Genomic DNA, 27202 nt, shown 5'->3' with positions numbered 1-27202 from the left:
GTTTCCAAAAACAATTGGAAATGTGGACTCGTCAGACCACAGAACACTTTTCCACTTTGTATCAGTCCATCTTAGATGAGCTCAGGCCCAGCGAAGCTGACGGCGTTTCTGGATGTTGTTGATAAACGGTTTTTGCCTTGCATAGGAGAGTTTTAACTTGCACTTACAGATGTAGCGACCAACTGTAGTTACTGACAGTGGGTTTCTGAAGTGTTCCTGAGCCCATGTGGTGATATCCTTTACACACTGATGTCGCTTGTTGATGCAGTACAGCCTGAGGGATCGAAGGTCACGGGCTTAGCTGCTTACGTGCAGTGAATTCTCCAGATTCTCTGAACCCTTTGATGATATTACGGACCGTAGATGGTGAAATCCCTAAATTCCTTGCAATAGCTGGTTGAGAAAGGTTTGTCTTAAACTGTTCAACAATTTGCTCACACATTTGTTGACAAAGTGGTGACCCTCGCCCCATCCTTGTTTGTGAATGACTGAGCATTTCATGGAATCTACTTTTATACCCAATCATGGCACCCACCTGTTCCCAATTTGCCTGTTCACCAGTGGGATGTTCCAAATAAGTGTTTGATGAGCATTCCTCAACTTTATCAGTATTTATTGCCAACTTTCCCAACTTCTTTGTCACGTGTTGCTGCCATCAAATTCTAAAATTAATGATTTTCAAAAAAAAAATAGTTTTCAGTTTGAACATAAATATGTTGTCTTTGTAGCATATTCAACTGAATATGGGTTGAAAATGATTTGCAAATCATTGTATTCTGTTTATATTTACATCTAACACAATTTCCCAACTCATATGGAAACGGGGTTTGTACTACTCCAATCTCATCCGTCTCAATAAATCCGATCCTAAATATTTGTTTAATACAGCAGCATTGCTAACCCAACAAGGGACTCGTCTCAGTAGCTCCTCCCACTTGGCTGATGACTTTATGAAATTCACTCATTAGAAAGGAGATTAAAGATAACACGTCTCAGCTCCAACTGGGTTCTATTAACGCAGATACGAATGTATGTATGACGGATTTTGCCCTCCAAAATAATCTCTCTCTTTTTGATGAAATAACATTAGAGGAACTCCTGCAACGTGTAAATGGGACAAAACAAACAACATGTTTACTTGACCCACTTCCTGGGAAACTTATTAAGGAGCTGTTTGTAATATTAGGGCCATCAGTGCTAAATATTATTAACTTATCACTTTCCTCTGGCACTGTTCCCCTTGCATTCAAAAAAGTGGTTATTCATCCTCTGCTCAAAAGACCTAACCTCGATCCTGACCTCATGGTAAATGTCGTTGTGACTTGTGCAGCCCTTTGAGACATTTGTGATTAAGGGCTATATAAGTAAACGTTGATTGATTGATTGAATTAAAACCCCTGAATCCAGTTTGAAACCCTAACATTACCTTGAAAGCCTAAGTCCTGCTCGACAAATCCTAATATTAACTTGTTTAAAATGTCAAAGAACGACAAGTTTTGTTCTTATAAAATATAAACTTTCATTTATTAGTCAGCATCCCGTGTCATCGTTATCGTTCATAACTTTGACGATACACACGCAAATCTGACAAAACAAGACGTAGAACGTCAAATGAAATATTTTCAAAGTACAATCTGGACAACACCTCGCTCGTTAAAAGAAACCCAAAAACCTTACTTAGTCCATATTTCTTTTTTCCCCCCGCTTTTCTTAGTTTTATATTCCCACAATGAGAAAACATTCACTGACATCCACAGGAACACGGTCTCTTGTAGACAAATACCATATACATACTGTACATACATACTGTATACATACACTGTATATACATTGTATATGCACTGTACATACACTACATGCATTGTATATACACTTTACATACATAATGTGCCATGAAGAGACCCCACTGGCAAGACCTACAGTATCTATTGGTGCTCAGCAGACCAGTGTTGTTGTGGTGTAACATGTAGTTACAACTAGTGGTTGTTTGCTAGTGCTTTGTAGCTTAGGAGTTGTAACTAAGTGTTTCGTAGCTAGGGTTGTAGCTCGAGGCTGTTACTTAGGATTTTAACTAGTATTTACTAACTAGGGTTTGTAACTAGTGTTTCCTAACTAGGCTTGTGCCTGGTGGTTGTAACTAGAGGCTGTTACTAGGTGTTATAACTAGGGTTTGTAACTAGGGTTGTGCCTGGTGGTTGTAACTGGAGGCTGTTATTAGGATTGTAACTAGTATTTTATAAGTAGGGTTTGTAACTAGAGTTTCATAACTAGGGTTGTGCCTGGTGGTTGTAACAAGAGGCTGTTACTAGTGGTTATAAGTTGTAACTAGTCTTACTAACTAGTAAACCATAACCAAGGTTTGTGACTACGGTAGTAATTAGAGGCTGTTCCTAGTGGTTATAAATAGTTTATGTTACTAGTGATTGCAACTAAAAGTAGTTACTAGTGTTTTGTAACTAGTGGTTATTACTTGTAGTCATAACTAGTGGTTTGTGACTAGGGTGTGTTACTCGCGTTTTTAATTAGTGGTTGTTACTAGTGTTCCTTAACAAGGTAACACAGGTTCCCCTCCCCCCCTGTGATTGTGACTAGTGCCTTATTGTGGTTGGTATTTGCAGGATCATAAATTAAATGATAATAGTCAGTGTTTCCTAAAGCAAACTTTTTTGATGAAAGCAACATTTTAAAATGTCAGGAATGCTAAGTTGCAACGTAAAAAGTGTAAGAAATGTATACCGAACTGCAACATTCTCATTTTCATGAATATATTGCATGGACAAAAGTAGTGGGACGCCTGGCTTTTAATCCTGAAAATGAAAGTAAGAAAATGGGGCAGAGGATTTTTATATCTCCCTCATTGTTATCATTAACCAAATGATCAATAACTTATGGACAGTTATTATTATTGTTGTTGTGAAATCTCGCCCATGTTCCTACATTTTGTTTGATGGTGGCCATGTTTTTCAAACTATTGCTCTCAAATTACACACATGTTCTTGTCAGTCACATAAAGTTGTGTACCAAACTTCATGCTGGTCCATCTAAACATCCTGAAGTTACAATAGAATGTTTTATAAATCTGAATTATGCATTATTTCATCACCGCGCCTTGGGCTTTTTCATAAAAAACTCGGTCAACATGTTTTGACAGATTTTGTGTCCAGCGCTTTAGTATTAGAAGAGTTAGCTCACACAAACAATAATAATATTGAACATAAAGTTACGTGACAGAATGAGGCCAAAAATTGGAATTTATATTGTTTTGTAGGAAGACTAACATGCCAGTTAGCTGCTAAAGATGAATAAAAATGAGCATTTTGGCAACAGAAAGTGCTTTGCATGAAATGGTTTCAAATATTAGCTGCCCACTGGAATCTGCCTTTGTGTTCCTAAACAGCTAAAATTTTCAGTAAAAAAAACAATAATCACACTTGATAATAAACACAACATGAAGATGTGTTATTAACACAGAAAAACACTACTGGAAGGATTTGACATGTGAAGGATGTCTCTTCTTCTGCCAGCTTGGAGTCCAATCATCCAACATGATCCAGGTCTTTGTCCATGGTCCTGGCATATAATCAATGGTTCATGATCTAGGTCCATGGTTCACAGTCAATGATCCATGATTTTATGATTCATGGTCCTATTCCATTGTCCTGGTCCATGATCCATGTCATGCGTGGAGGCTCCAAGCAGTCTTAGTTTGAAACAGCAAAGATAATATTGTCAACATTAATACTAATATCAATATTTGCACGGATTAAACTATTGACAAAAACTTGATCTATGAGGTACAAAGAATTTTTTTACAAGCTACAATAAATATTGTCCTCTAGTAGAGACGTTGCACAAGTCCCTCATGTCTGCGTGTCCTCGTCGCGATGCCGGCGGTTGCGAGGTTTCTTCTGCTCCTTCAACTCCTTCAAACTTTTGCTCTTTCCGTCCGTGGCGTCTCCTTGCTGCCAGTAGTCCTGACAGTACTGGTTGATGAGGCCCATCTCAGGCTGGCTCAGGATGGTCAGCAGGTCTTTGTACTGCCCGGCGCTCGGCGTCCAGGCGCTGGACTGCAGCGGGGCGAGGCCGGGGATGCCCGTGTCCGCCGGGACGTTGTTGACGGTGCGGCTGGAGAGAACCACCAGCTGCAGCTTGACCAGCGTGTGTTTGAAGTTCTTCTCCGTGGACGTGCACTGATAGGTGGCGCTGTCCGACATCTGCAAGGAGCGGATCAGCAGGCCTTCGTCCGTCTTTACCATGCGACCCTCGCAGCGAATCTGTGGGGACGTCATCCATTAATTTACCTTTAAATCGTTTAAATAAGAAAGTAGAAAATTTTAATACAATATTTTAATGTTATGATCAGAATTATAGATGTAGATATATTTACATTTTGTTGCTGCCCTGTAAAAAAAACAATAAATATCTAAAAAAATTAAACTCAATTTTCTGGGGTTTTCAAGATAAAAAGACAACATTGATTATACTTTTTATTTATTTTCCATTAACATCCAGCTGACAAACAAAACACTAAAACTATGATCAGTAACTAAGTACAGTAAACCCCTGTTTATCCCTTTATTGCTTTCAAGCCTGGCTGGTAAATACATTTTTTGCAAAGTAAAAATGTATTCTAAATTGAAAATATTCGTAATTAAGGCTTAAAAACATGTTTTACAACGTTTTAATACAATAATTAAATAATTAGATATTAATCAAATATTAAAATGATTAAAGCTGCGAGCAGCACTAAACTGGCCCTTGCCTCCGCTGAGTCGGCCGGCACGCTTGCGGTCACATCCTTCCCGATGAAAGTTATACGTTTTCACCACAAGTGGGTGATAATGGTGGCGCAGTAATCATGCAATTGCATACCACTGAACACCCCAACCCACCATGAAAAATTTCAGGATGATTGAAGCATGAAAATTATAATTTTTCACCAAAAGGGGGCATTAATGGCAGCGCTGTAGTCATGCAGTTGCACCCCAACACACCATCAACTATTTCAGAAAGATCCGAGCATGTGTAAGGAAGTTAATGTTATAGTTTTTCACCACAAGGTAAAAGATAATGGCGCCACAATTGTCATGCAGTTAAGTCCTACCATCACACATTTTAGGAAGATTGGAGCATCTGTAAGGAAGTTATAGCAGTTACATTTTTCAACCACAAGGGGGCGATATTGCCCCACTGCAGTGATGCAGTTACGTCCCATCCAACACCCTGACCCGCAATCAAAAATGTCATGAAAATCGGAGCATGTGTTAGGAAGTTATGACTGTTATGATTTTCCACCACAAGGGAGTGATAATGGCAGTTGCATCCCACCCAACACCTTGACTCACCAACAAAAATTTCAGACAGATCGGAGCATGTGGAAGGAAGTTATGACAGGTATACTTTTTCACCACAAGGCGGCGATGGTAATGTCAAAATGAACGTCTAGGCATGATCAGGCCGCGACCTTAATGCTACATGTCAGTTAGGAAGGAGAACAGATCATCTAAAGTACATAAAGACAGATTTATTGGTAATGGCGTGGGGCAGATTTTGCTGCCAGCCTCCACCCACTTGGAGTGGCTGTGAACTGGTACTGACCTATCGGGCACTCCGGGGCGTCATCAACATCATTTCTGCCAAAAATGATCAAGATCTGAACTTGTGGAGTCGAGTTATTAACGTTTCGTGTTTTGTGGTGATCCATTAGATCAACGTTTGGTGCATTACCACGCCCACATTTTACTGCGAAGGTGAAATATGTTCACAATTTATCATCACCTCTATGTGTAGTTTCCGCAATTTTGACCGCGACTCATTTGGCCAATGTCCTTAAGAGGTTTTGTTTATGGCCAAAACATTTTGGAGCAAAGTTTGCCGCCATACCACGCCCACATCTTAGGGCGTAGGAAAAATTGTTAGCAATTTCCTCTTTCATCTCCTATATGTGTATTATTTTAAGCGTGACTCATTTTGCCAAAGTCCCTAAGTATGACCCTTTTTTTCGCCGCAAAATGAAAGGCAAAAACCAAGATGGCTGACTTCCTGTTCGTTTTCAGGTATGGGTTCCTGAGACTTCTTTGTGCGTCCCATCACGATAGACGCTTCCTGCCATTTTCGTGTCGATACGTGAAACTGTTAGGAGGGGCTAATTTTGTCTTATTTTAAATTTTAATTTTAAACTTGAATTTTCGGGACACCAAAAATATGAAATTTTTCATCATACTTGAAGTGCCTGCAAAATATGGGGACTTTTCGTGCAAGTTACAGGCCCCAAAGAGGCGTCCAAACGTAGAAGAAAAAACATGGCATTGTCACGTATAAAGTCAACTTGTTTTTCCATTCTACTGGTACTTTAAAAAACAAACATCTGCTCTATGGTATTCAGTGTGAGGGGTACCTAATATAGTGTCCTGTGAATGTATATTTATTATATTCATACAAGTTGTATTAATAAGTTGTAATCAATGTGGAGGAGAGAAGGAAACGTGCTCACCTCTTTCCTACGGTCGCTGTTTTCTTTCTGGAGATGCCACTTCAGAGACACATGAGGAGATCTGGCCTGACACTCCAAGAACGTTGTACTTCCTTCCACGCCGTACTGAACCGTCTGCACAGTATTCTTATTGGCTGCAAAAACACAAACCTTCATGATAGCAAGTACATATATATGCATGTATATAAATATGTATGTATACATCAAAGTTAACGCGATAATAACGCTTTAACTATAAATTTCAATAATGGCACACATTTTTTTAACGGCCGCTTAACACGAACACTTCCTTTTTGACCCCCGGGCCATGCCGTGGCAGAGGGGAACTAAGCCATACTTGCCAACCTTGAGACCTCCGATATCGGGAGGTGGGGGGTGGCGGCTAAGGGCGTGGTTAAGAAGAGAGTATATTTACAGCTAGAATTCACCAAATCAAGTATTTCATATATATATATATATTATATATATATGTATGAAATACTTGACTTTCAGTGAATTCTAGCTATATATATATATATATTTTTTTTTTTTTTAATTTAATTTTATTTTATTATACATATAAATAAAATACTTGAATTTCAGTGTTCTGCAGGCTATCCAGTAGATGGCAGTATTGTCCTGTTTAAGAGTGTCACAACATTGCTGTTTACTGCAGACGAACTGCTTTATGGTAGACTAAACGTGACTGCTGTTGTTGTGTGTTGTTACCGCGCTGGGAGGACGTTAATGAAACTGCCTAACAATAAAACCAAGAACTCTCTCTCCTTGTTGTGCACTCTACTCTCTAAAAGCCGTAGATGTTATGACGTCATTGGGCAGGCAAGCTGTTTATATTGTGGGAAAGCGGAAGTGAGAACGGCTGTGCCCACTCAGACCCGCATTGAGCTGGAGGGGGCGTGGCCTCCAGCTCCGGCTGAATACCGGGAGTTTGTCGGGTAAAAATCTCTGCCGGGAGGTTGTCGGGAGAGGCGCTGAATACCGGGATTCTCCCGCTAAAAACGGGAGGGTTGGCAAGTATGAACTAAGCTGCATATCACTTGCCACAGATGAGCCGCAAGCGAGCTGAAATGGACAACGGAAAGGCTACATAATGGAAATATCAGGTTTAAAGTCATGGCAAGTTGTTCTCCCGACAAGAAATAACTATTTTTTGCCGTGAGAAGAGGCGACGTCCCTGCAGCAAAAGCTTGCTGTGTGTTTCGTTCTAGAGGTGGGTGGTGCTTCAATTCCCTGTTCAGATTACGATTAAGGTGCAGTGATAACATAACATTTAGATTGTTACTGTGACTGATTTAGTAAGTAAAATGACATAAAAGATCAACAGAAATGAAAGACGGTCGGCAGGATGTCGAAAAGATACTTTTTTGTTATTGCAAACAGTTGAGCTGATATCAAATCATGTCAAGCTACTTTCTCAAACCAATCACACACTTTGCCGGCTTCAAAGTAAAAGCGCTACTTTATACATCCGGTTTAACTACGTTTAGGGTTTCTCCTTAATGTACGGGCTTCGTATTAGCCGCCACACCTAACAAAATAAAGTAATACAATATATTGTAGCGTCCAGAAGAAAACAAAGTTTGACGCTCTTTTTATCTTTTATGGCCAATTTTATGCTACCAATGGGCCAAATTTTAACAAGTATTTCCTCTGTGCACACACGTCTGCCTCCGTGCTTCACTCCTAGACACACTACACTTGTCCATTCTCTGCCAACACGGTATGTTCACAGACCATGGGAAAAATGACCACCATAACACACTAACATACCCATTACCAACAGCTATACACACAAGGTTGTCTGGAGCAGAGGCAGCGTGTCCGCGCTGTGGATGTACTTTAATATATTTGAGATATACCCGCGGACAGCGATTTTCACTATTTAAGATGGAGCGACAGAATCTAAACACGAGTACAGTCTCCAATAACACCAAAAATAGATGCTAGATTGGTTGCCAATTGTCTTTATTACAGATAAAGTGACTTAAAGGATTGGAGAAATCTCTAAAAAAACCTAAGTACATTGTACAATAAGCAGCAACAATTTAAAAATGGAAGACGGAAACCAAGATGGCCGACTTCTTGTTCGTACCAGGTATGGGTTCCTGAGACTTTTATGTGCATCACGTCATGATAGACGTTTCCTGACATTTTTTATATATATAAAAATATATGTATTTGGGCTGTCAAACAATTAAAATATTTAATCGCGATGTATATATCTATATTAGGGTTGTCCTGATATTTTGCTATAAAATATATTTTATTATACTTTGTTAGTTTAACGAGCAAAACCATTCGGTCAAACATTTTTTATGGTTTATTGTCATTTCCAAGAGCCATAACTGACGCAACAATTCAATGCATCAGACGTTATGTGGTTAAGATACAGCTGTTTGTAATCATACATTTGACCAGCAGGTGGTGTCTTGTGCTGTAGCATGCATTGAAGCTACTGTATACACATATATATATATAAATATAAATATATATATGTGGGTATATACATATGTATGTATGTGTGTGTATAATATATATATATATATATATATATATATATATATATATATATATATATATATATATATATATATATATATATATATATATATATATATATATATATACTGCATACTTGCCAACCCTCCCGTTTTTAGCGGGAGAATCCCGATATTCAGCGCCTCTCCCGACAACCTCCCGACAGAGATTTTCTCCCGACAAACTCCCGGTATTCAGCCGGAGCTGGAGGCCACGCCCCAAAAAAAATAGTCTGCCGCAGCTGCGATTGGACCTGACCAGCCTCCGGGTACAAGTACTGGAGTACCAATTGCTTGCCAGGGAAGATCTTCCCCAGGAAGCAAGGATTGACCGGTTTTAGTTTAGTCTTTATTTGAAGGGACAATGTACAGAAACATTAAGTTCAAAGGCAGATATGTTCTGTACCAGATTATAGCTAAATAGCTAATTTCCATCTGCAGTCCCTGGCTACCTAAATTAAAGGGATACAAAAATCATGCAATACAATTATGACAATAAAATCATACACAAGTATTAAGAAAAAAGTCATAAAATGCCCTTTCATGGACACATACTTAATATACAATACAACCACACCTCATTTACATCATCACACAAAGACAATACATGCTTTTGTTCACATCTGTCATCATTTGTAAAAACAACCATGATTTTAACAGACACACCTCACAATTTACAATAAAAAATGCTCTCATGGATAAATATAATACACATTAGGTTGATGTGTCAAACATAATGCCCATCTTAGTGACCGTGTGAGCAGCTTTGATTGCTCCAAAGCCACTTTTTAACTTCAATTGTGAATGAAGAGTAATCTGTTAGACTTTTCAAGTTTGTTGTGAGGTCGTTCCATTCCTTTATGGCTTTATATGAAAAGGCTGATTGTGCAAAAGAGGTTTTACATCTGGGTACGCTACACTGCCCCCTGGTGGAGGCTCGTGTGTTTCTAGTTGTCACAGCAGATGTAAACTGGACAAAGTTTTGGGCCATGCTAGGGAGAGATGGAAGATTCCACACTCTCGTGCATTTGATGAAAGCACTTTTGTGCGTGCCACACAGCAATGCATCATCAGAGAGGGTGTTCAGCATGTTTAGAAAAATAGTGACAGAGAATAGAAAGAGGATGGCCAATTCAACCCTTAACAAAGCATTGCACTTTCAAGTACAACAATGAGTAGATGAGTGTTGTGTGTGTGTGTGTGTGTATATGTGTAAATAAACGAACACTAAAATTCAAGTATTTCTTTTATTTATATATATAATAAAATAAATATATATATATTTATATATATATATATATATATATATATATATATATATATATATATATATATATATATATATATATATATATATATATATATATATATATATATATAGCTAGAATTCACTGAAAGTCAAGTATTTATATGTATATATATATATATATATATATATATATATATATATATATATATATATATATATATATATATATATATGAAATACTTGAGTTGGTGAATTCCAGCTGTAAATATACTCTCCTCTTAACCACACCCCTAACCACGCCCCCCGCCCTAACCACCCCCCCACCTCCCGATATTGGAGGTCTCAAGGTTGGCAAGTATGATATACTGTATATATTATGTGTGTATGTGTATAGTCTTTGTGTATATATACATATTTCACAAATATAAAGTGTATGCAAATGTTCTCGTACTGATAGTAAAAAATATGTACAGATACAGTATGTGAGCAAGTCTAAGTGCATATGAATACCGGTAGTATGTATAGGTGTATTAGGAAGTGTACATGCAAATGTAAAGTCAAGTTACAGGGCATGTATAAAGTATGTGTACTAGTAAGTCTGTGTACATTTGTATAGGATACAGTATGTACTAAGATGTGTATTTATCAGTGTATTAGCAAGTATATGTGCTAGTATATTATACAGTGTATGCGGAGGTGCCTGTACTAGGAAGTGTATATATACATTAGAGCAGGTGTATGTTTAGGTATTTTACTAAAGTGTACTGAATATGTATGTGAATAGTATGTATAGGTGTACAAAAAGTGTATGTACATTTGTATGGAATACGTAGTAGGAAGGGTATGTACATTTGTATAGTATATGTAGCAGGAAGTGTGTGTACATTTGTATAGTTTATGTGGTAGGAAGTGTATGTACATTTGTACAGTATATGTAGTAGGAAGTATGTGTACATTTGTATTGTATATGTAGTAGGACGTGTGTTGTGTGTACATTAATATAGTATATGCAGTAGGAAGTGTATGTATATTTGTATAGTACATTAGTAGCGAGGGTATGTACAGTACATTTGTATAGTATATGTAGTTGGAAGTGTGCATACATTTGTAAAGTACATGTAATTGGAAGTGTATATACAGTACATGTGTATAGTGTATGTAGTAGGAGGTGTGTACACGTGTATAGTATATGCAGTAGAAAGATTAAGTACAGTACATATGTATAATATATGCAGTGGGAAGTATGTGTACATTTGTGTAGTATATGTAGTAGGAAGTGTGTTGTGTGTACATTAGTATAGTATATGCAGTGTTTCAGTAGTGTGAATGAGAGTGTTTCAGTAGTGTGTGTGAGAGAGAAAAACATTTCAGTTGTTTATGTGAGAGCATTTCCGTAGTGTGTATGAGTGTTTCAGTAGTGTGTGTGAGAGAAAAACATTTCAGTTGTTTATGTGAGAGCATTTCAGAAGTGTGTATAAGGGCGTTTCCGTAGTGTGTATGAGAGTATTTCAGTAGTGTGTATAAGAGCGTTTCAGTAGTGTGTATGAGTGTTTCAGTAGAGTGTGTGAGAGAAAAACATTTCAGTTGTTTATGTGAGAGCATTTCAGTAGTGTGTATAACAGTGTTTCAGTAGTGTGTATGAGAGTGTTTCAGTAGTGTGTATGAGAGTGTTTCAGTAGTGTGTATGAGAGTGTTTCAGTAGTGTGTATGAGAATGTTTCAGTAGTGTGTATGAGAGTGTTTCAGTAGAGTGTGTGAGAGAAAAACATTTCAGTAGTGTATGTAAGAGGTAATTCTGAATAATGTCCCTAACGGCCCCTCATACACAAACACACACACATTTAGAACATGACGTGCGTGTGCACCCTCACACACATCCACACACACTTAGAAGAGTGTATTACGTGCGCGTGTGTACCTCCAGAAAGATGCTCACCATTGGAGTTGTAACCTCTGCACTGACGGATGGGGTTTCCATATTTGACATCCTGACGACGACTACGTCTGCAAATGTTTGAAGATGAATTGAATAACCGTTATGCCGTTTGACTGTGAGGTTTGGTGGCGTCAGTGAACGCACCTTTTCTGTGAAGCCGAGTATCTGGAGCAGGACTTTCCATCCCAGGCGCAGTAAGGATCTCTGGCCAAGCAGCAGTCAGCACAAACTTGGCCATACACGTCACAGCGATGCAGCGCAAGGTGGGTCACACCCAACATGGACGCCACATACAGTTGTTGCTGTACGACACAAGCACACAAACGTGTTATTGTTGTGTGGACACACAAAATGGAATGAGTTTAACACAAAACACAGACCTGACTCATCCATCAATAGTTCACATATATGTCATACAATAACTACGCTACAAAATGATATTAGCCATTTTAAGTAACAACTTTCTGTCATAAAAAAAACCCCACAAACCATGTAAAAAACTGATTGTTCAATCATTAATATCAATTAAAATGATTGCTGTCAAATTATATATTTTTTAAATCAGATGAATCAAACTTGTATTTGGATTAATCATGATTAATCACAGGCATTGCTTGCAGAATGTTAATACATTTTAACAATATACGTACACAAATGCAATTATATTGTCAGAATGTCGTATTTTTTCAAATATTTTAAAATGTTTTCGTTTTTTCATGGCTTTCCAGGTTTTTCAAGACTGTACGAACCTGGAAATTAAAATAAATGGACCATCCCAGAATTAAAATGACTCAAATCAATTGACGTGCTTTCTAAATATGAATGTAAACTAATGACAAGTCGTCATAAATAAGTCATATTTAGGAAACATTCCTTGCCATCTCTCAGGACCCTGTGTTGTAGTTTCAAAATAAAAGCACATTTCAAATATTTTTCTCCTTTAGGTTTGCAACTTTTGAGTGGGACACATGTGTCTGTTCGATATGTTGTATGTAATGTTTTATATGTAATATATGTGATATTATATATAATATATGTACCACAGTGTGAAAATCACTGGACTATATTTTATGGACTGTGTTATATGGCATATATTATATGGACTAAATTATATAAAATATTTTTTATGGAATATGTTATATGAAATACATAACGATATACATTTTGGTAGCAATACATTGGTGTCGGGACAACCCTAAGTGGGAAGTATGTGCAAACATAACTACGTAGTCGCTTACGTGCCCAAACATGAACTATGCAGTGACGTAGCAAGTGGCGTCCCAATTCCTAGGGAAGATTACAAAGCTCTACCCCTTGTTGCTTCATTTTGAGGGTAGAGTGGTAGTGAGTGAGGGCTAATTGTAGTGAGTAAGGTCTAGTGGTAGTGAGTGAAACGGTGTATTGGGATTGGGCCTTAGTCTCCCCAATGTGTCCTGGGTCTTTCCCGTGGCCTCTGAGGTGTCGGGGCGGGGGCATCCTGATTAGATGTTGTGTTTATCATTTATCATGCTTCGGTTGAAGAATAAACGAAAAAGTACACGGAGATGAAGCCGCCATCTACGACTGTTGTCTCTTGTGAATTTTTTGAAGTTATGTAGCAGTAATGTTTTCACATTCGCAAGCTTTATAGTAATAGTATTTTAGTATCATTATTTAGTATTTTGGCTTGGATGACTAGCTAGCAAACTAACATATAATATAATATATAACGTAGGGAGAAATTGTGGAATTTTTTCTGCCCCTACTTTAGCGAGTCAGCATCTGAAATCCCTCACTATGAAGGGCTAGATTCATACCCCCTACCCCTCGTTACTGTATGTCTACTACCCAGTCATTGAAACGCAACTACCCTCACGGGAACACACAAAATGTAGGGATAGGGCTAACAAGTAGGGTGAGGAGGTGTATTGGGACTGGCCTCCGCCCTGGCCTGGGAACGCCTCAACATCCCCCGGGAGAAACTGGACGAAGTGGCTGGGGAGGGGGAAGTCTGGGCTTCTCTGCTTCGGCTCTGCCCCGCGACCCGACTTCGGATAAACGGAAGAAGATGGATGGATATTATGTGGACTATTACATGCCAAATATTATATGAGCTATAGTAAATGTAATATATAACACAGACTATTTTATATGGAATAGATTAAATGTAATATATTACATGGACTTTATTATATGAACTATATTACATGGACTATATTGTACTGAATATATTCCTATGTCGAAAGTTTCAGTCAGAACTTACACGTTTGGATGAGATCCTCATGGTGGTGATCGGTGTGGGAACCTGTCGAAAAATAATCCTAAAAGTATTAGAAAATGTCCATTTTAGTGTGAAATGAAGTAAATAACAGTAATCTCCCACCTTGAAAACCTCCACTTCCTCTAAGACCAGCTCCTCGGTCTGCAGGTCATCCCGAGGCAACACAATCACCTTCTGGACCGTCCCTCGGTCTGAAACACAAGACAAAAACTGACTCTCTGACACAATGAATCACCCGAGCCCTCGTCCTACCTGTGCCCAAGAAGAGGACCTCGTAGCTCCCGTCTGCGGCAGTCACTTGGTCCACGGCGATTGTGGTGAACTCATAGTCCACGTTAGTTCTGACCACCAGGGGGTGCTTGTGCACCGGGTACACCGCATTGTTCATGGCGGGGTGGTTCCTCATGAAGTTGATCACCTCATCAGGGTAGTCCTTGGTGGACTTCATGTTGGGGGTGAACGTTCCTCCAGGACACTGTTGGCACAGGTGGTGGCGTCACTTTAAAGCAGCGTGCAGTGATTGGAACATTTTATTTCTTGTTTTAAATAGTGATCAGAACAAGAAATAATCATTACAATGGCAACCGAGCATCACAATGCTGGGAAATATAATCAACATTAGGGGGAGCCATGCAACTTAAACTATTATTCTTTACTGCAGATTTATCTTACACTTCATGGCTAATATTACAGTATTTATTAAAAATAATAATTTAGTAATAATATTTTTTTAATGTATTTACATATCCTTTCTTTTACAGTGTCTTGTATGTATTGTTGATTTTTAGTTACCATGTTGTATTATTGCCTAATGAAGCAACTAATGAGAAATACATGAGAAATAAACTACCATTACAATTAAGTAAAAAGAGGTATTCATTTTTAATTAATACATTTTTACTCTCGTTGTCCCAGAAACGGCTATGAAAATACAAATATTATGAATGTGTTTGTTACATAGTTGTCTCTTCACGCTTTGAAGTTTGCAGCTTCACTCTATCACTTCAAAATAAATATTGTACATATTTTTGTCATAAATGAAACACTCTTAAGTATTAAAATGTCTGAATTAAGTACAACTATTAATATTACAGTAGTATTGGCCAGCAGATGAGACCAAACCAATCGGAGTGTGCTGCTTAGTATCGTGGCCATTGATTGGCTGATTGGATTAAAGGAGCGTAAAGGTGATTATGTTGATGTAATTTCATGTCTAGAGGGCTTTTAAATAATGTTGTAATGTTAAGAAACAGTTTTTATGCTCTATGAAAATATTGTATTTATAATTAATAATTCCTTCTTAGCAGAAATTAATTTACCATGATCAGGCCCAGAACCAATTAAAATAAATTAACAAGCGTTTACTGTCTGACTTGTATACACTTTAAACAAGTCAGTCATTAAAAACTACCTCAGCTTTAAATATGCATATTAAATACGTATATGTTGTGTTATATGCTGTTATATTTTGTATCGCTTTGGCATTTTAGGCAAATTTAAAGATAAAAAAAAAACAAGATTTTTAAAAAATCCCTATTTTGAGGTAAATCCTAGCTACAAATAAAATAAGTACACAAAGTATTCCTGTAGAAAAGAAGCCCAATGATGCCAGCTTTAGGACTCACTGTGCCAGGTCGAGGGTAAGGGATCTTGCCAGTGTAGGCCACCCACTGGTAGTTGGGTCCTTCTTTATGAGCAAAAGGCCCGTTAAAGACCATGCGGATGTCAGCCATGGCGTAGACGCACACGGCTGAGCCTTTAAACACAGACCTGCACAGAAAATCAAAGTGTGAGCGCGAACGCAAACACAAGCCAACACTGAGATAATTACAGCGGCTGGTAGAAATCTACTTCCTGCCCACGCGCTCGCACTGTGCGAGTCTACTGGAAACACAAACCTACTCTCAGAGCGACCGGCTCTCTGACACACTGACATAGAAACGCCTACACGCACTGGTCAGAGCACAGGCGCTCTGTGTGTGTGTGTGTGTGTGTCTCTAGCGCAGTGCTTCTCAAATAGTGAGCTATCAAGGGGGACCTCCAGTGTTAGCGTCTTTTTTCATTCTTGAATAATACACCAGCCTGGAGCTAGGTGGCAGCACTGCTCGAACATGAATTACAGATATCCTTGAAAGTTTTATCAACATTAGACCAGTATTTATATAGTAGGGCTGGCATGATAAGGTGACGGGTGGGGTGGGTGGTGCGGGAGACAATAATACACTAGCCACACGCTAGGTGGCAGGTAGGTGCCAGCAACTCAGAGTGGTTGTACGGATATATAAATACAAATTCTCAATTGTATTTCAATTTAAGGGGGTGTGAAAAAAATTATGTCCCCCAAGAAGGGGCATGACAGAAAATAATTGAGAAGGACCGCTCTAGTGTGATGAGCCTCTGTCATGAACACGTTTCATCATGCCTGTCTGACACTGCAGCAGAGGAAATAAGTGTGTGCGTGTATGAAAAACATAGATGCATACGTTCAACCGGTCGACAGGAAAGAAACAGGAATTGATCTGCCATGATTGATACTCACCCTGAAACGGAGAACACGCCATAGATGACGGGATTCTTGGTGTCTTGCGTAGGCTGGATATAAACGTCCCCTATAATAAGACAATTCAGTATATTTGTTTAATGATTATTTGAATTGTGGAAAAGAAAAAAACATGACAGGGTAGCAAAATAAAGACAACTTGCATCTGCAGCTGAGACAAAATGTCACATAAACAAAGAAAGCTGGTTAAAACATCAACACATACACTATATTGCCAAAAGTATTTGGCCACCCATCCAAATGATCAGAATCAAGTGTCCTAATCACTTGGCCCGGCCACAGGTGTATAAAATCAAGCACTTAGGCATGGAGACTGTTTCTACAAACATTTATGAAAGAATGGGCCGCTCTCAGGAGCTCAGTGATTTCCAGCGTGGAACTGTCATAGGATGCCACCTGTGCAACAAATCCAGTCGTGAAATTTCCTCGCTCCTAAATATTCCAAAGTCAACTGTCGGCTTTATTGTAATAAAATGGAAGAGTTTGGGAACAACAGCAACTCAGTCACAAAGTGGTAGGCCACGTAAACTGACAGAAGGGTCAGCGGATTCTGAAGTGCATAGTGCAAAGAGGTCGCCGACTCTCTGCACAGTCAGTTGCTACAGAGCTCCAAACTTCATGTGACATTCCAATTAGCCCACGTACAGTACGCAGAGCGCTTAATGGAATGGGTTTCCATGGCCGGCCAGCTGCATCTAAACCATACATCACCAAGTCCAATGCAAAGCGTCGGAAGCAGTGGTGTAAAGCACGTCGCCACTGGACTCTAGAGCAGTGGAGACGCCTTCTCTGGAGTGATGAATCACGCTTTTCCATCTGGCAATCTGATGGACGAGTCTGGGTTTGGAGGTTGCCAGGAGAACGGTACATTTCGGACTACATTGTGCAGAGTGTGAAATTTGGTGGAGGAGGAATTATGGTGTGGGGTTGTTTTTCAGGAGTTGGGCTTGGCCCCTTAGTTCCAGGGAAAGGAACTTTGAATGCCCCAGGATACCAAAACATTTTGGACAATTCCATGCTCCCAACCTTGTGGGAACGGTTTGGAGCGGGCCCCTTCCTCTTCCAACATGACTGTGCACCAGTGCACAAAGCAAGGTCCATAAAGACATGGATGAGAGAGTCTGGTGTGGATGAACTTGACTGGCCTGCACAGAGTCCTGACCTGAACCCGATAGAACACCTTAGGGATGAATTAGAACGGAGACTGAGAGCCAGGCCTTCTCGACCAACATCAGTGTGTGACCTCACCAATGCGCTTTTCCAAGAATGGTGGAAAATTCCTATAAACACACTCCGCAACCTTGTGGACAGCCTTCCCAGAAGAGTTAAAGCTGTAATAGCTGCAAAAGGTGGATCAACATCATATTGAACCCTATGGGTTAGGAATGGGATGGCACTTCAAGTTCATATGTGAGTCAAGGCAGGTGGCCAAATACTTTTGGCAATATAGTGTATATTAATTGCTTCACATGCCTCCTGTGAGCTGAAAGCAGTATACCAATCTAATTGGATGAAAGAAGTATATTATTTGCATTGAATTAAAATAAACACAAACAGAATAGAATCAAAAGTAAAAAATAATCTATTATGAGATATGAGCTGTCTTGGCTATTTTTAATGCTTTAGGTTGCAAGCAAAAATTGTGGTATAGTGAATGTCACCGTGAATCCCGTAACACCCGACCAAAAGCTCCGCTCTTACTTGCTAGCATTAACTTATTGCTTGAGATGACATAACTTTGTTTTTCCAAGCATGCAAAGGAAGAACGTGAGTGAGAAGGACCGTGCAGTGGATGATATTCATTGAATAAAAGAAAGAAATCATCAAAATAATGATAGAGCGTGGAGCTAGCTAACTTGGTAAAGCAGTTGGAGTATAACTCCGGATTTTCACTGGATCCAAAACGGCCGTGGGCAATCCTCACTACTGTTCTGTTGCAGCTCCGTCGTGCAGCAAAATAACGCAGACTTTTATCTCACAAGTCTGCGCGTAATCACGTGATAAGGGAAGTTGTAATAAAGCGAATCACAAAAGGTTTATTATGTTCTTTCTGAGGAGCAAAAGCAAATAAACTCGGTCCTGCCATTAATAACAGCTGCTGAACAACAACACCTACGACAGTTTTATTTTTTTTGCAGCAAGCAATACAATTGTAACATCATCCCTAGCGAGCGTGTCACACAACCACTCCTCTGCTTTCCCGGTCCCCGTATCAGCTGATATTTGACACAGGCCACCATATCCCAAAATAGCTGCCTGTACATTATTTTTTAAATTGTGTACCTTCAGAATCAGCATGTCCTCATCCATTTGTGTCTGTAAAATGAAATTAAGTTTGAAGTTGACCTCATGTTCGTCGCCGCCCATTAGGACCTTTCAAAGTGTTCAATGCTATCCGCCTTGAAAACGGAGTATTTTATTTTGAAAGTAAAGTAAGTAAATTTATTTTGTGTTTGTGCAAGGCTTCCTGTCCAACAGAAGCAGATTTGAGCAAAATTGAACACATTTGTTGCGGCGTCCGGCAAATATAGAAGCCCTGCATATATTTTGTGCTGGATATATCCAGCTGTTTGTAATATGTGGAGCATCAGTGCTAAACATTATTAACTTATCTGGTACTGTTCCCCTAGCATTAAAAAAAGCGGTTATTCTAAGGCTGCAGCTAATGATAATTTTTCTATCGATTAATCTATAGATTATTTTTTCGATTAATCGGTTAATCTATAGATTATTTTTTTCGATTAATCTATAGATTATTTTTCCTTTTACCGATTATTTTTTTATTCAAAATGAAGATGAAAAAATAAATGTAGGCCAGTTTTTTCAAAAGGCATGGCTTTTATTTTTTTTTAAAAAGAACTATGGCCACTCAGTCAACATTGACAACAACATGACTAATTATTCTGTAACAATGTAAACATTTAAAACTTTTAACCTTTAACAAAATTAAAAGTAGCTTATTTGCTTTTTAATGTGCAAATATAAAAGTCAACATCCAGTGCAAATCTTAATATTCTGCAATAGTATAAGCATTTCAAAAGTAAAAGTATTGCTTATTTTGCTTTAAAATGTGCAAAAATAAAGATAAACATCCAATACAAAAAAGTGTAAAACGAAATATTCTGTAACAACAGTGTAAACATTTCAACAAAAGTGAAAGTATTGCTTATTTGCTAAAATGTGCAAAAATAAAGATAAACATCCAATACAAAAAAGTGCCAATCTAAATATTCTGGAGCACTGTAAACATTAAGTATTGCTTTTAAAATGTGCAAAATAAACATCCAGTCCAACACAGTACACAGTAACCAATTCTACTCATTCCAGTGAGTGTCTAACAGTTGTAATGAAGAAAGGTTAGCATGTCTACATGCTCTGGTTCTTTTCTTGTTTACAATATTCCAGCAGCTGAAAATAGGCGCTCAGAAGGGGTCGATGTGGCTGGAACTGAGAGCTAATTAGCCTTCACCTCAAGCCAGGACTGCGAGTGAGCTGAGCTGCAGTTTAAGTTTCTAGAAGGTCAACGGGCTCATAGTGATGTTACTAGTAGTTGACTGGGAGGTGTTTATTATCATTTGGGGAGAGTCCGCTGCCTGATGCTCACCTGCTAAACACCTATCTGCTCAACGCTGAAGCGCTGACTACATGCGCTCTGAATATGCACTGCTGATTGGCTGGTAACACTCTGAATACGCACTGCTCATTGGCTGATAATGCTTCGTGTGTACCAATCAGATGGTTGTGTGGGTGGGACAATGCTGCGTGCTGAGACAAAGGCAGAAGGAGCGAAGTAGCTTGTTAAGACTTTAGCAGCTAAAGTTAGCTTTAGCTTAGAAACTCGTACGGTACACCCCCGTACCGAACCGAAAGCCCCGTACCGAAACGGTTCAATACAAAACACGTACCGTTACACCCCTAGCAGATACAAATGACACATTCATGTTTTTGTGTAATGATGACAACGTATGCTCACGCGGACGATTGACTAGTTGATGGTTGATGGTTTTCTTTTCAAATGTTCGTTCATAGCCATTGTGCTGCTATGATAGGCCATTTCCGCTCGACACAGTGTGCATACAACAACATTATTAGTCTGTGTATTGAAATACTACCACACTTTTGACGACTTTTGGCGTGATTTTTCCCCCTCGCTCGCATCGTCTGCTTTGATCGTCTGCTTTGCGCTTCGCCATGACGGTAGTTTGACGTAAATATGCGACGCGTCGACGCACAAAAACGGCGTCGACGTATTTACGTAACCGATGACGTCGACTACGTCGACGCGTCGTTTCAGCCTTAGGTTATTCATCCTCTGCTCAAAAGGCCTTACCTCGATTCTGACCTCATGGTAAACTACCGTCTGGTGTCGAAAAAATTGTTGCACAGCAGCTAAATGAACACTTAGCATCCAACAATCTCTGTGAACCCTTTTAGTTCGGTTTCAGAGCAAATCACTCCACGGAGACAGCCCTCACAAAAATAACTTATGACCTATTGCTAAGTATGGATCCTGCTACTGGATCTTAGCACTGCTTTCGATACCGTCGATCATAACATTCTATTATATCATATCAAAACACGTATTGGTATGTCAGACTTAGCGTTTTCTTGGTTTAACTCCTATCTTACTGACAGGATGCAGTGCGTCTCCCATAATAATGTGACCTCGGACTATGTTAAGGTAACATGCAGAGTTCCACAGGGTTCGGTTCTTGGCCCTGCACTCTTCAGCATCTACATGCTGCCGCTAGGTGACATCATACGCAAATACGGTGTTAGCTTTCACTGTTATGCTGATGACACCCAACTCTACATGCCCCTAAAGCTGACCAACACGCCAGATTGTAGTCAGCTGGAGGCGTGTCTTAATGAAATCAAACAATGGATGTCCGCTAACTTTTAGCATCTTAACGCTAAGAAAACAGAAATGCTGATTATCGGTCCTGCTAGACACCGACACCTATTTAATAATACCACCTTAACATTTGACAACCAAACAATTACACAAAGTGACTCGGTAAAGAATTTGGGTATTATCTTCGACTCAACTCTCTCATTTGAATCAAACATTAAAAGTGTTACTAAAACGGCCTTCTTTCATCTCCGTAATATCGCTAAAAGTTTTCTGATTTTGTCCACCACCGACGTTGAGATAATTATTCATGCAATCGTTACGTCTCGTCTTGATTACTGTAATGTATTATTTTCGGGCCTCCCTACGTCTAGCATTAAAAGATTACAGTTGGTGCAAAATACGGCTGCTAGACTTTTGACAAGAACAAGAAAGTTTGATCATATTACGCCTATACTGGCTCACTTGCGCTGGCTTCCTGTGCACATAAGATGCGACTTTAAGGTTTTACTACTTACGTATAAAATACTAAACGGTCGAGCACCATCCTACCTTGCAGATTGTATTGTACCATATCTATGTCCCAGCCAGAAATCTGTGTTCCAAGAACTCCAGCTTATTAGTGATTCCCAGACCCCCCAAAAAGTCTGCAGGCTTTAGAGCATTTTCTATTCGGGCTCCAGTACTCTGGAATGCCCTCCCAGTAACAGTTAGAGATGCTACCTCAGTAGAAGCATTTAAGTCCCATCTTAAAACTCATCTGTATACTGTAGCCTTTAAATAGACGCCTTTTTTAGACCAGTTGATCTGCTGTCTCTTTTTTCTGCTCTGCCCCCCTCTCCTTGTGGAGAGTTTATCAGGTGACCACGGATCAGCCTCCAAGCACCAATCAAATTGATTTTAATTCATTTCAACGCAACGCTTTTTTGCAATACAAGTTTTTCAAGGTACGAGCTGCGTCACAGAACCTCGTGTCTCAAGGTACTAGTTAGAAAAGTAGCTAGAACGCTAAATTAAGTGTTTGGGTGGTTATAATGATATAATAATATATATTATAATGAGGTGGCGACTTGTCCAGGGTGTACCCCGCCTTCCGCCCGAGTGCAGCTAGGATAGGCTCCAGCTCCCCCCCGTGACCCAGAGAGGGACAAGCGGTAGAAAATGGATGGATGGATGAAATATAATATAATAATGTCTATAAGCACTGCGAGTAAGTTCAGAGATGGCCTAAAAACATATTTTCAAAGATTGAATCGTAATTTTTTTTTAATGGATTAAGAATTGTATTAAATAAGAACCAACATTTGATTTTTTCTTTTCTTTTTTCTTCAAGCACCTCTGAGCACAAAATACACTTTATTAGTAGTTAACAAAACAAAGTTTATCATATTTAACAGTTTTCTCCCCCAGTGGATCTGTGTGTGAGTGTTGAGGAGAAAAAGCTTTGACTCTCTTTGGGATAAATCACTTGGTGCCACCTGCTGGTTTGCGCCTAAACATTTCTACACCTCCAATACAAAACTGTTTTCTATTCAGGTCAATAAGATCATATTTTTCTTCTTATTATTGCGGTACTTTTAGTGCCACTTGCTTGCGTCCTGTTGGTTCACATGGAGGGCTTTTAGGAGACCACCAGAACCTGGAATCCAGAACTCATTGGACACTATAAGTACAGTAATTTAGTATCGTAAGAAACATGCCTTTAATATTTGGCCATATGCATCCATAACTCTACATTCCTACTGATTGATTTAATGTATGAAAAGTGTGAGCCAAAACACAAAGTTTGACAGGTGGTCAACATTTTGGTTCATGTTCCTTTTAACTGGCCTTGTGAAAGTCGTTCAAAAGAAATAAATAAGACATAATGTCCTCTAACCTGAGAAGAAAGGCAGAAATAACTAAATATAATAAACCAATATTTCATGACAAGAACAAAGAGGCCAGTTATGCTCAGTGAGTTCAATAAGCAATAATAACATTCGTTTTTCATTCTGCACACTGGCTTTGATGATTAGGACAACAAATCCTCAAATGTCCCTGAGCAATGAGACTGACAAAGAAGCAAAAATAACTTTGTAAGTCTTCCGACGAGAGCTTTGGCAAAACTTTGGAGGAGGAAAACATCTGCAGTCAACTGGAACAAGTTACTTCAGTCCAATTTTTCCACTCTGTTTCTTTCATTCTGCTATAAATAACTCAAAAAGTTATGATTGGATTTTCATCTAACTTTCAGGCAATGTCAGAGATGAAATAAGGAACCAGTAATTTTATTTTGGGGCTGATCCATATAATTTCTACTATGTTACGAGTAGAGTTGTCCCGATACCAATATTTTGGTACCGGTACTTCCTGAGAGGCGTTTCAGTGTTATAGCTTCACCTTTATTGTTAATTTTTAAGCCAAAATGTGTCAATTCTCCCTTTTCTGTCTACACACATTCAATCAATCAATCAATGTTTATTTATATAGCCCTAAATCACAACTGTCTCAAAGGGCTGTACAAGCCACAACGACATCCTCGGTACAGAGCCCACATACGGGCAAGGAAAACTCACCCCAGTGGGACGTCAATGTGAATGACTATGAGAAACCTTGGAGAGGACCGCATATGTGGGTAACCCCCCCCCCCCTCTAGGGGAGACCGAAAGCAATGGATGTCGAGTGGGTCTGACATAATATTGTGAAAGTCCAACACATCAGCGAAAGTCCAGTCCATGGTGGGGCCAGCAGGAACCATCCCGAGCGGAGACGGGTCAGCAGCAAGAGATGTCCCCATCCGATGAACAGGCTAGCGGTCCACCCCGGAGCAGAGTAGAAAAGAAAAGAAAAGAAACGGCAGATCAACTGGTCTAAAAAGGGAGTCTATTTAAAGGCTAGAGTATACAAATGAGTTTTAAGATGAGACTTAAATGCTTCTACTGAGGTAGCATCTCTAACTTTTACCGGGAGGGCATTCCATAGTATTGGAGCCCGAATAGAAAACGCTCTATAGCCCGCAGACTTTTTTTGGGCTCTGGGAATCACTAATAAGCCGGAGTTCTTTGAACGCAGATTTCTTGCCGGGACATATGGTACAATACAATCGGCAAGATAGGCAGGAGCTTGACCGTGTAGTATTTTATACGTAAGTAGTAAAACCTTAAAGTCGCATCTTAGGTGCACAGGAAGCCAGTGCAAGTGAGCCAGTATAGGCGTAATATGATCAAACTTTCTTGTTTTTGTCAAAAGTCTAACAGCCGCATTTTGTACCATCTGTAATCTTTTAATGCTAGACATACGGAGGCCCGAAAATAAATGTAACGAACGCATCGTTCGTGGACAAAATGGAACGAATTTTAGCGATATTACGGAGATGAAAGAAGGCCGTTTTAGTAACACTCTTAATGTGTGACTCAAACGAGAGAGTTGGGTAGAAGATAATACCTAGATTCTTTACCGAGTCGCCTTGTTTAATTGTTTGGTTGTCAAATGTTAAGGTGGTATTATTAAATAGATGTCGGTGTTGAGCAGGACCGATAATCAGCATTTCCGTTTTCTTAGCGTTGAGTTGCAAAAAGTTAGCGGACATCCTTTGTTTAATTTCATTAAGACACGCCTCCAGCTGACTACAATCCGGCGTGTTGGTCAGCTTTAGGGGCATGTAGAGTTGGGTGTCATCCGCATAACAGTGAAAGCTAACACCGTATTTGCGTATGATGTCACCTAGCGGCAGCATGTAAATACTAAAGAGTGCAGGGCCAAGAACCGAACCCTGGGGAACTCCGCACGTTACCTTAACATAGTTCGAGGTCACATTGTTATGGGAGACACACTGCATCCTGTCAGTAAGATAAGAGTTAAACCAAGACAAGGCTAAGTCTGACATGCCAATACACGTTTTGATACGCTCTAATAAAATATTATGATCAACAGTATCGAAAGCGGCGCTAAGATCAAGAAGCAGCAACATAGATGACGCATCAGAATCCATCGTTAGCAATAGATCATTAGTCATTTTTGCGAGGGCTGTCTCCGTAGAGAGATTTGCCCTGAAACCGGATTGAAAAGGTTCACAGAGATTGTTAGACGCTAAGTGTTCATTTAGCTGCTGTGCGACAATTTTTTCGAGGATTTTCGAGATAAACGGAAGGTGGGACACCGGCCGGTAGTTCACCATGAGGTCAGGATCGAGGTTAGGTCTTTTGAGTAGAGGATGAATAACCGCTTTTTTGAATGCTAGGGGAACAGTACCAGAGGAAAGTGATACGTTTATAATATTTAACACTGATGGACCTAATAAAACAAAAAGCTCCTTGATAAGTTTCCCAGGAATTGGGTCAAGTAAATATGTTGTTTGTTTTGTCCCATTTACACATTTTAACAATTCCTCCAATGATATTTCATCAAAGAGGGAGAAACTATTTTGGAGGGCGGTATCCGTCGTATATACAGTCGTATCTGTGTTAATAGAACCCAGTTGTAGCTGAGATGCATTGTCTTTAATCTCTTTTCTAATGACTTCAATTTTCTTATTAAAGAAATTCATAAAGTCATCTGCTGAGTGGGTGGAGCTACTGGGAGGAGTCTCTTGTTGGGTTAGCGATGCTACTGTACTAAACAAAAATTTAGGATCATTTTTGTTGAGGTGGATGATATTTGAGTAATATTTAGCTTTAGCTGAGGTAAGCATGCGTTTATAAGTTATTAAACTATCACTCCATGCTTGATGGAAAACCTCAAGTTTAGTCGCACGCCATTTGCGTTCCAGCTTTCTACATGATAATTTCTGGGCTTTAGTTTCTTCTGTAAACCATGGGGTACGCCTTTTTGGGGCCCTTTTTAGCTTTAGCGGTGCTACACTATCAATGGTGTCGCGCAGGGCGTCGTTAAAGTTGTTAGTGAGGTTATCAATAGAGCCCACATAATTTGGGAATGGTGCCATTACCGAAGGCAGTAGGTCAGTAAGAGTCGTCGTTGTGGCAGCATTAATGTTGCGGCTGCTATAGTAGTTATTATTATTATTATTAGTTTGTTGACAATGAGTCAGAACTTCGAATTTTATAAGGTAATGATCGGACATTACTTTAGTGTACAGGAGTATCGTAACTTTGGAGGTGGTGACACCCCTGACGAGCACTAGATCTATCGTATTACCGTTGCGATGCGTGGGTTCATTTATTATTTGTGTAAGACCACAGCTATCAATTATAGTCTGGAGCGTCACGCATGGAGGGTCCGATGGGGTATTCATATGGATGATAAAGTCTCCCATTATGATTATATTGTCGGCGTGCGTCACTAGATCAGCAACGAACTCTGAAAATTCATTGATAA

General features: G+C 39.4%; 1 protein-coding gene across 4 annotated transcripts in view; it reads right to left on the bottom strand.

Moving 5' to 3' along the window:
- Positions 1-1433: 1433 nt before the first annotated feature.
- sema3fa (sema domain, immunoglobulin domain (Ig), short basic domain, secreted, (semaphorin) 3Fa) overlaps positions 1434-27202 on the bottom strand; it is a 121319-nt gene continuing 95550 nt past the window's right edge. For 2 of the 4 annotated variants that reach the window (XM_062049341.1, XM_062049333.1), the window contains 9 exons: positions 17014-17083; positions 16100-16244; positions 14727-14949; positions 14577-14665; positions 14457-14498; positions 12359-12516; positions 12215-12282; positions 6494-6627; positions 1436-4274 (listed from right to left, as the gene is read on the bottom strand). In XM_062049341.1, the coding sequence (XP_061905325.1) occupies positions 3861-4274; positions 6494-6627; positions 12215-12282; positions 12359-12516; positions 14457-14498; positions 14577-14665; positions 14727-14949; positions 16100-16244; positions 17014-17083 (1343 nt within the window). In that variant the 3' untranslated portion in view covers positions 1436-3860. Of the gene's footprint in view, positions 4275-6493; positions 6628-12196; positions 12283-12358; positions 12517-14456; positions 14499-14576; positions 14666-14726; positions 14950-16099; positions 16245-17013; positions 17084-27202 lie in introns of all 4 variants that reach the window. The other 2 variants (XM_062049335.1, XM_062049332.1) reach the window with 2 other exon arrangements.

This window comes from Entelurus aequoreus, linkage group LG01 (assembly GCF_033978785.1).
Source record: "Entelurus aequoreus isolate RoL-2023_Sb linkage group LG01, RoL_Eaeq_v1.1, whole genome shotgun sequence".
Taxonomy (NCBI): Eukaryota; Metazoa; Chordata; class Actinopteri; order Syngnathiformes; family Syngnathidae; genus Entelurus; species Entelurus aequoreus.
This window is presented reverse-complemented; position numbering and strand designations above follow the sequence as displayed.